We start from the raw sequence: 10,425 nt of genomic DNA, 5'->3' as shown, positions 1-10,425 counted from the left end.
AACACAAAGCAAACCCAGCCGACATCCCAACTGGAGAGAATACTGTATAGGAGAATACATATATTGCTAACAATTACTAGCATGAAAAGTTCATCATACTTTGAACTGAAACTAATAGTCTGGGTTAAATGTAAACAAAAAGCAGGAGTATCTTTTGCTATCTCCATTCTGGGTTTCTTTTTCAAAAATAAAACAAAAGCATCACTTTTTATATCCAAACGGTCTGGGGGTAGTGCCAGTCTTTCCTGTTTTTTTCTTCTTTTTCTTTTTTAACAGCCTCTGTTTCGGGTACTTTCCTGAATTCTTGCCCTTCTTGTCAAGGTTTTGGTCAGATAATGTACTGTGGTCCTTCTATTGGTTTGCTCTTTTCAGACTGGGAGGTCTATCCAGAGTAATTCTGTAAAATGCGTTTCCTATAAGAATCCCTTTATTCTCTGAAGTACGCCACTTTCAGTTTGACCTTTCTATATATTTTAATAGATCCATGATAGAGCATTTTGACTGATTTTCACTGTTCACCAGATTCTTTGTACTCCATTTGCGGATAAGCCTATCGGAGCTACATTGGTTGTGTCAGAGGGCAGCTTTCCTCTGAATTGAATACCACTTGCTGGGAATCGCAAGTGGGGAGAATATTGTTGCACGCAGATGCAGGTCCTCCTTATGAACCTCTATAGGCATCTAGTTGGTCATTGTGAGAACAATATACTGAACTAGATGGACCTTTGGCCTGATCCAGCAGGGCTTCTTATGTCCTTATGTAACTTTGAGATTCGTTTCATTTCAGTATGTTTTCTTACAATAGCTGGCCAGACACGGACAGGAAGCCTACAATGGGGACATGGTGGCAACAGCCCTCTCCTGGGGTTATTCATCAGTGATTGGTATTGAGAAATATGCTGCCTCCAGATCTGAAGATAGCATGTAGCTAACAAGCTGCAGGAGGCAGTAGAAGGCAGGAGTGCCTGGCGCGCTCTGATCCATGGGGTCACGAAGAGTCGGACACAGCTAAACGACTAAGCAACAACAACATGACTATTAGTAATCTTATAATCCGTGAATTTGTCTAATCTCCATTTAAAGCTAAATTGGTAGCCATTCTCATATTTTCTGATAACAGATTCCGTTGCTTAACTATGTACTACATTGCCTTTTGATTTTAAGTGTGCAATGACCAGCATCTCTTGGAAGAAACTGTTGTCCAATGACTAACAATATTTCCTCCAGGAATCATCATCTCAGCTGCACACTGAGATTCTAAAAGCTCTGACTGGGTAGCCTGTGCATAGAATAAGGAGCATCTCAAAAAATCAAATAAAAATGCTGCTTTGGAAGCTCTCTCAGTATGCCCTTGTTGCATGGCGTACTCATCTGCTTCTAAATAGATAACAATGCTTTGCATTTATATAGCATATTTAAAGAGTTCAAAGCACGTCACATACATCAGTAACCCTTGCAACAGCTCTGTAAGGCAGGCCTCAAAGAGTAAGTTCTATCGTACCAAGGGAAGGCCATGTCTTTAGTTACCACTTATCTGGGGGTGGGAGGATAGTCAGGAAATATCTTCAGTTCCAATATGACTTCCTGAGATACTGTATTTCCTCTCAGCTGATAGCCTTGGGCCTGTGATTTGTTCCATTTAATAGGCAGGCTGAGTTTCATTGTAGTCTGTCTCCTTTAAAAAGTGCTTATAATAAATGCCAAAGAGGTTCATTTTTTATATATCAGTTACTTTTCCCATGGGGGTTTGTGGATGGCTTCCATGAAGGATTTGTAGAATTATGTAGCCAAGATAGTACTACCAAGAGAAAGAGAAAGAAAGATGTGTAGACATATGTATGCTAGTGAGCATATAGTGATATATTTCTGACCATGTAGATCTTGGTTGAAATCCACTTTCGGCTATAGAGAGCTTGGGCAAGCCACTGTATCTCTGTTTAAATCAGCCCAATTCTCACCACATAAAGTTATTGTCTGAGGATACCAGTAACCCCATCTATGCCAACCTTAGTGCCTTTAAGGAAAGGCAGGATGAAATATTGAAAGATGCTGGTTGATATGAAGTATCTAGCTGTCTTCTAAGAAGTCACAGGATGGGATCGCGAGGGCAGCTTCAAAGAACCTTCAGATACGGAGAGGTAAGCAATACAGAACAGCAGCAATCCATCTCTCCTTTCTGCCACCTCCTCAAAATGCTGTACTGTGCATCAGTAGGTGGGTATGCTTGTGCCTGCTGCCTCCATGAAGTATCTCTGTGTTGCCCCACCCCTCCTCTCTAGATAGAGCCTTTTAAACTACACTTCATTTTTGTTTCCCATCCCAAAGGAAACTGATAATAAATAAACCAAAGGAGTAGAAGAAACGGAAAGCACTTACGGAAGTTTTGCAAGTAAAAATAGTTTCCCAAACAATAAAATGTCTTTACTAGGAGGTGAAACATTCAGTTTGAGGCTGTTGCCATTGCTTTTATCAGAGGTGAGGGAACTGGTGGTCCTCTTGCTTAGCAAGGATAGTGAACTTAAGGCTTGGAGGCCAAATGAGGTCCTCATTCTTGGATCCTCAGGACTCTCCCAAGCCATACCCACTCTCGCTAGGTCACAACCCTCACCAGCAGCCCTGTTTTGTACCCTCATGTGTTTTTTTGCCTCTCCTTGCCTAGGAGAGGGATGTCCGACTGTGTGTAGAAAGAGGTTTTTGTACAAAAGGTAAAATTAACTCGTTGCTACACCCACGTTTGCTTCTGGCCCCGTTCACCACTGGCATGATGTGTCCTCTAGAAGGCTGAAAGAGTTCCTTGCCCGTGCTCTAGACAGTGCCAAAATACAGCTCCCATCAGCCTCGGCAATGAACAAGGATTGACATTTTAGTCCAACATCTGGAGTTCCACATGATACCCATCCTTGTCTTATGTAGAGCAAGTCAATAACCTCAGGTTACTCCACTTCTCACCAAGTTCACCTATTTACTTTTAAGTTCATCATATGGCAAGTAGTAGACTTTTAAGCAACGACAGCATAACTATTCTCTACAGCAATTAAATGCATAGGGTCTGCTCTCTTCTGTATTTTGCAACGCTCCTTGGAATTGCTCTTTCCATACTGAGAATTGCTTGCCTACTTTCTTTTGTGTGCCTATCACATATGCTAATGTTCAGCAAATTTGTCAACGAGGTATTCAAAGTAAGAAAGAAAATAATAATAGAATCCATTTCACTGCACTGATTTGATATAGCATATATGGCAGCAAGCAGTACTCCTGCTGAGGCTGTCAAATGTTTGTTTATTTCAGACAGGCACAAAAAGCCATGCATGGCACAGAAGAAATAGGTCATGTGACTGCATTCTGGTAGGGAGACCTGTGTTTTTTAAAGACAAGCATAGCCTCTGTGTAACAATTAAACATTTGTATCTTGCATATATTTAGCAAATGACCGGGTTGTATTCAATTACGTCAGGGTAGACCCACTGAAATCAATGAACTTGAAAGTTTGTCTAGTTCACAGATCTGACTTAAGTCAGATATAGCCTATCATTAGCAAAACTTTGACGTTGCTTCTGTAGCACAGACATAAGCAACAATTCTGTTTGGGGCCTGTGGTGGCGCTATACGTGTGTGGCTTAATGAAATTTAGATTAAGAACCAAGAGTGTATTTGGAAAGGCAATTGATTTGCTTGCTCCATATGGGAATTAGGCATCGTAAATCAAATTACTCAGAGCAGAAAGCACCTCTGCCCACTCCCCTCCCTCAGTCTTCCCCAGTCAGTGTCTTTTGCTGCTAGCTCTCCCCATCTTAAGAAGCAACTAGGAACATTTTGCAGACCCTAGCACAGCAGCAGCAGCAGCAACCTCAGCTTTCAAGAAGCAATGCACTTCTCAAGGAAGGTGTAGTTTCAATAAACAAAATGTAAAACCAACTGTGATGTCAATCGTGTTCTTTTAAAAGGATATGCCAATTCCTAGCAGATGGGCTATGTGGGATGTACAGCCATTGCATAGTGTGTTGCCAGCAGTAGCATTGAGGGCCTGGAAAAGATTAGTTTGTTGCCTAAATAGAATTACATGAAACCCAGCAATTCTATTGAAAAACCTATTGGTAGAGCAGCTCTGGAAACTACAGGGACATTCCATTAAGAGGGGGATGGGGATACAATCACCCTTGAACTTTTTTCAAAGTAAAGATGCATAGGATTGTGCTGTAAACATAATGATCTGTGCCTTCTTTTCCATTCTGGATTAGCCTTGGTTTCTCAGCCAGTTTGGACATTGCTTGTACTGAATGGATCATCTGGTTCCTTGGAAAATACCACCCAAACCACTCAAATGATGACGCAAGATGGAATGTAGAGGAGACAAAATTTATTTTTTCATTACAATTTTTCTATGACAAATTGAGTGGAGAGATCAGCTACAACTTGCATCTGCCCAACAGGAGAGCCACAAGAGCATCTTACACATTTAGAAAAAGCAAGCAAAAAACAAGGGGGGAGTGGCAAGCAGCTCTAAATGTATTCCAAACAAGCGGATTCCTCTACTGAACCTTCCAAAGGTCTGCAGAGAATGCTCTCCTCCTTTATAGACTATGCCACATGCCTTTTAAAGGGGTGGTGGTGGTGGTGGTTAGGCTGCTGTTAGCAGTTGCCTCCAAGAGACTGAAACATATACCATTACCGGCCAATCAGCCCACTCAGTGCTAATGAGCGAGAGATACTTTTTTATATACAATATACGGCATTCATGATAAAATCTCTTCAAGACAAAAGACTTGTGTTCAATCTTATCCTGATATGAATGACCACCTAAAGAAAATTTAAGACACTTTCTATACAGCTTCTCTTAAGAAGAGCTTTGGGCACTTAAGTTTGAAATCAAAGTTCCTAGAGTATTTGTACTTGATATTACTCAGTGAGAAGCTATTCGGTGACCTTGAATTACTAGTTCAGGGTTGAAGACTGTTAGGAGGAGCTAAGCAAGGATTTTAAAGAAGTGTATTTCAATATACCCATCGTAACTCAGGACATGCTACAACTCCCTTCCCCAACCTGGTAGTTTTAGATGTTTTAGACTGCAACTCCAACCAGCCCCAGTCAACATGGTGGGCACCAGGTTGGGGAAGGATGCTACAGTTTTAATGACATCTCCAATATACTTCTGTATCTTTCACAAGCTTACAGACACACCATGCTTTTTGAATGGCAGCATCTTGTTAGCAATCCCAAGCAGGTGTAGCCTTCCCTAGATATCCTGATGCTTATCTGCATTCCAAAGTATTCAACCCAACCAGGAGGGTGGGGGGTGGGGTTGTAGTCTAGGACAGTGTTTCCCAACCTTGGGTCTCCACCTATTTCTGGACTCCAACTCCCATCATCCCTAGCTAGCAAGATCAGTGGTAAGGGGTGATGGGAATAGTCCAAAAACAGTTGAAGACCCAAGGTTGGGAAACACTGGTCTAGGACATGCAGCCTATTCACAAATGTATGTTCAAATTCCTGGTGCCTTTTACTCCCCCTTGTTCACCAGCTTTTCTATTGTGTTGCTCTTCATGAACCAGATTTCATCTAGTTTAAAATAAAGCATCTTCAGCGAAGTGTGCTTGGCTCTGCATCAGAACAGCTCTTTGTTTAATCTAAAAGTTGTGTTCTGTGTTATCCGTGCTGTCTCGCAACCTTAGGGCTGGGCTCCAAAATATCAATGGAACATTTCAGATTTATCTAAAAAGATACTGGAAGACTTCATTTACCAACTAAACAATGACATTCCAGTTTGTTCAACTAACATCTACCTAGCTTACCTCCACCTTCCTGTCCTGAAGGGCTGCTTCATGCCTTCTGCTTGCCAGGCCAAAATAGACGTCAATGCAGAGGCAGCTCTTTTTATAAAACACTTTCCATAAAAGTCTAGGTAACCAGAATCAATCTGTGCAGAGACCAAGCTTCTCATAGCAGAGTAAGTTTCATAACAATGGTGAGGAACCTTTTTGGCTCGGTGAGCCAGATCTCCCCACAACCCACAGGTCAACTCTTGGCAGGTGGATGATCCTGGCCACCTGCCAAAGTTGGCCCATGGGGTTGGAGGGAGAGAGTGACCAAGCAGGATTCAAACCCCTGCCTGTCAGCTGTTGAGCAGGAAGATCAGTCGTGCTTTCTGCAAGGGCATGTTGAACTTGCCCCACACCCAAGGTTCCCTGTTTTATCAAGAGATCTACAGGATTTTTCTGTACTGAGAAACGAGTGTCAGAGTAGCTGTGACTTGATTTAATAGTGGGGTGTGGGGAGAGGCCATATTTGACAAGTTGATGAATCTCCAAAGCAACCTTGAGCAGGAAAGATCTCACAAAAATCATGGTCACTTTGCTTACACCCGCAAAAGAAGCTGGGAATTATGTAAGGTGTGGGAAACCAAGAGAAAGAACTTGTAACAATGTATCGTGAAACTACAGTACCTGAATGGGGTTGCTCAGACCAAAATCAAAACTGTGGCCGTTTATAAAATATGAGATGGAGAACCCAATCATACCTTATAGAAATATCCATTTCCACAGTTATAACTTCCCAAGGACTCTCTACTCATTGGAGCCCATCTAACCCAAAGTGATGTGGACCTGCTACGTTTCTTTTAAAAATGCAAATCAGGACAATTTTGCTATATTCCCACATCCCCACAATGCAAGAAATACTACGGGGATCATTAGCCCAATGCAAATTCCGTGGTAACTTCCCAACTACCTAGCACTTCCCCCATAAACAACTGTGAAAGATTCTGTTCTCTATGTTGCCTTTATATATATATCAATAAATTAAAAATGGGGAACAGCTAGGCAAGTGAATCCAAAAGCATGTATAAAGGGTTCTTTTTTGGAGCGGATAAATAATAAAATTGTAGGGTTGGAAGGAACACCAAAGGGTTCATCTAGTCCAATCCCCTGCAACTGTGTTAATTTAAATATGGCATTTATAGTTCTTATGCTTAAAAAGGAATAGCATGTCAAGTAACCAGATGTTTGAAGAGCTCATACAATGCTGCGGCTCCTTAGGTATGTTTTTATTATAACTTTTCTATGGCCTGTATCATTCGAGGAAGGACAAGTGTTTGTTCAATGGTCACTAGTAGCTTTTCAGATTATTATTTTTTTTTAAAGATCTCTGCTCCTTCTTATTTAAATTTTAAAGTGTCATTTTTTTTTCCTTTTAACTTTCCTGATTTTGTTCCTAATGCCTACAAGACACAGTAGAAAACTCCAGTGTGTTTGTGGGTGAATTTGGAGAGAGAGTGGGAGGTGGTTGTCAGTTGTATTTACACACTGCCAGTGCTTTTTGCAAAACCAACGGCATCATTATCTCGATCAAACACGGTGTAATAACCGCCGATGAAGACATCACCCAGGATCCAAAGAGGTCCAGCAGGTGGTGGGACATCCAAGGCTGAAAATCCACTCAAGCAAAGAGTTTCTCCTTGAACAGTAACCTACAGGGAGAGAAAAGAAGGTGTGGGTTTTTTAAAAACAAGAGAGTGAACGAGCGAGAGCATATTAGTCTTCTCTATAGTTGTACCTTGTTTGCTTCCTTTTGCAGTTTAGTGTTCAGGAGCACCTAAAGAGCCACCAGTTGTTGAAGAAGATCATGCATACAATCCCTCTTCAATATATATATATATATAAAAGCCCAAACATATCCTTGTAGAAAAACCGTGGTCAAACAATGTTTTATAGATGTGCATTGACCACTTAAGCAGCATTTATTGTCCCCCACAATATTTATTAGTTTTCAGTCCTCTTCCTGCTCCTCCCCCAAAAGAATTTGCTCACTAATCCTTCACTTAAGTACAGTGGTGCCTCACAAGACGAAATTAATTCGTTCCGCAAGTTTTTTCTTCTTGCGAGTTTTTCTTCTTGCGAAGCACGGTTTCCCATAGGAATGCATTGAAAATCAATTAATGCGTTCCTAGGGAGACCGCCTTCAGACCAGGTCCGGGGACAGTCTGAGGGCTGGCGGGGGGAGAAGGACTTTTCTCCCCACCGCCAGCCTTCAGAACAGCCTTCTGAAGGCTGGCGGTGGGAAGAAAAGCCCTTCTCCCGCCGCCAGCCTTCAGAAGAGTTCCTGCAGGGCTGCCTAGGCTGCGGATAGCAGCCTGCTGCCCGGCGTGAGGGGCGCTCTGAAGCGCGGGGCAGACATTCGCAGCTTGGGGAGCCCTGCAGGACTTCCCCGCAGGGCTCTCCAAGCTGCGGATAGCAGGCTGCTGCCCCGCATGAGGGGCTCTCTACTTCAGAGCGCCACTCGCGCGGGGCAGACATTCACAGCTTGGGGAGCCCTGCAGGACTTCCCCGCAGGGCTCTCCAAGCTGTGGATAGGGGCAGCAGGCTGCTATCCGCAGCTTGGAGAGCCCTGCGGGGAACTCTTCTGAAGGCTGGCGGGGGAGAAGGGCTTTTCTTCCCACCGCCAGCCTTCTGAATGTTGGCGGTGGGGAGGAAAACCTTCCTCCAACCGCAAGTCTTCAAGACAGGTCCGGGAACAGAGGAGAAGCACTGCCGCCTTCCCCTCTGTTCCCGGACCTGTCCTGAAGGCTTGCGGTGGGAGGAGGGCTTTCCTCCCCACCGCCAACATTCAGAATGCTGTTCTGAATGTTGGCGGTGGGGAGGAAAAACCCTCCTCCCACCGCAAGCCCCAGGAACAGAGGAGAAGCGCTGCGCGCCTTCTCCTCTGTTCCCGGACCTCCCACCGCAAGCCTTCAGGACAGGTCCAGGAACAGAGGAGAAGGCGCGCTGCGCTTCCCCGCTGTCCCCGGAGATTTCCCTATGGGCTTTCGTCTTGCGAAGCAAGCCCATAGGGAAATTCGTCTTGCGAAGCCGCTAAAAATCGGAAAACCCTTTCGTCTTGCGGGTTTTTCGTTTAGCGGGGCATTCGTCTTGCGGGGCACCACTGTAATTGGTACGCAATGAGAGAACTCAGTCTTAAGGTTTAACTAACTATCATGTAAAAAGACACAAAGGCAGAGTCCATTGTGCTTTTAAGAGTCCTAGCTATTTCCCTGAAGTGCACAGGATCCAGTGCAGATATAACAAATCTATTACTAGATGCTGGATGAACATCAATAAAAGCATCTGGGGGACCCAAAACTGCTGCTTCTAGGATAGGTTGGTGAGCATTCTTAGGATGATCTCATAAATAGTTTTGAACTTACCTTCAAGGCATATTGATTTGCAGTGAGGGCATAGGATTTCCCTCCCAGGACCAAGTTCACAGTGGGAAGGGAAGACAGCTTATCACACGGAAGCATGTACTGAAAAATAAAAATAAATTGGAAGTATAAGAACCTTGTTGTAGAGCTATGAATTTTGACTCCTGAAGGTGTGTAGACAAGAACTAGCTAGTGACTCCTACACTCCACCCTTCTCCCTAAAAGGGACTTGTTTAGGCTATTCTTCTTCTTCCTGGAACAGGGGCACCCCCTGGATTTTTCCTGCTGGCAACAAACATCTTGTCCTCAGCTGCAGTACAGGGGCAGCACTGAGCCACTGCTCATTGCTAGGATTACAGTGAACATTAAGTTCTCTATAAAAATCCCAAACTACTACTACTACTACTACTACTACTACTACCTCTTACACTTCATTAGTGCCACATTCTGATGCCTTTCCCACAAAAAAGCCATATATCTGGGCAGTTAAAGAGATGGAAGATCCATATCTTGAGTGGACCTCCCTTGCTGTACCTTTTAAGAACTACATAGACAGGAAATTTATCATTATATAGCAATTCTCAAAGTGCTGAAGCAGCAGCTGAAGCTGAACGTAGCAGAATTTCTCCTCCTATACTATTGGCTGAGGGAGTTCTCTTAGACCCAGCTTACCCAGCATGCAGGCTACAAATAAGCCCTTTGAGTGTAAGGGGTTCAGCCCTCACTTGAGCCACATTTTAAGCATTCTTCCCTCAGCCACTGGTCTGTTTGCATGTAATGACAGGATGTCGATGGCACACCTGCAGAGGCTGCTGATCACAGGCATGCTAAAATTACGCACAAGCGCCAATGCGAAGCGCAACATGTGGGATGTTGACACTGTAAGAAGTCCTGCATGCTGTATAAACCAGACTGGAGTATGGACCTGAAAATCCTCTGAGGTGGAAGGAAGGGTGTATAGAACTTATTATGGCCAGTGGCGTAGCGTGGGGGGTGCAGGGGGGGCCGGCCGCACCGGGCGCAACATCTGGGGTTAGGGCAAATCCACGGGTTAGGGGGCGCAAATCCACGGGTTAGGGGGCGCAAATTACTTGCCTTGCCCCGGGTGCTGACAACCCACGCTACGCCACTGATTATGGCCAATTCTTCCTAAGCAGGTCTGGTTGTGGGGGGAAAGCTGCAGTACTGTAACATAAAGGTTACCCAACATTTGAACTGCTTTGAACTAGTAACCAAGCTGCTTTTGAGGTAGC

At 44.0% G+C, this 10,425-nt stretch overlaps 1 protein-coding gene and 1 long non-coding RNA gene across 2 annotated transcripts in view; one reads left to right on the top strand and one right to left on the bottom strand.

Annotated features, from left to right (window-relative positions):
• Nucleotides 1–3,060: 3,060 nt before the first annotated feature.
• On the top strand, nucleotides 3,061–7,127 carry LOC309330804. Its single transcript, XR_014151585.1, has 2 exons — nucleotides 3,061–5,301; nucleotides 5,432–7,127. It is a non-coding gene; the product is annotated as an uncharacterized lncRNA (long non-coding RNA).
• Nucleotides 7,025–10,425, bottom strand: part of CTSD (cathepsin D) — a 25,958-nt gene continuing 22,557 nt past the window's right edge. The window contains exons 8-9 of the mRNA XM_081841666.1: nucleotides 9,176–9,274; nucleotides 7,025–7,462 (exon numbers count right to left, since the gene is read on the bottom strand). Coding sequence (XP_081697792.1) covers nucleotides 7,292–7,462; nucleotides 9,176–9,274 — 270 coding nt within the window. The 3' untranslated portion in view covers nucleotides 7,025–7,291. The remainder of the gene's footprint in view (nucleotides 7,463–9,175; nucleotides 9,275–10,425) is intronic.

Source organism: Podarcis erhardii, assembly GCF_964252035.2.
Source record: "Podarcis erhardii genome assembly, chromosome: 1".
Taxonomy (NCBI): domain Eukaryota; kingdom Metazoa; phylum Chordata; class Lepidosauria; order Squamata; family Lacertidae; genus Podarcis; species Podarcis erhardii.
This window is presented reverse-complemented; position numbering and strand designations above follow the sequence as displayed.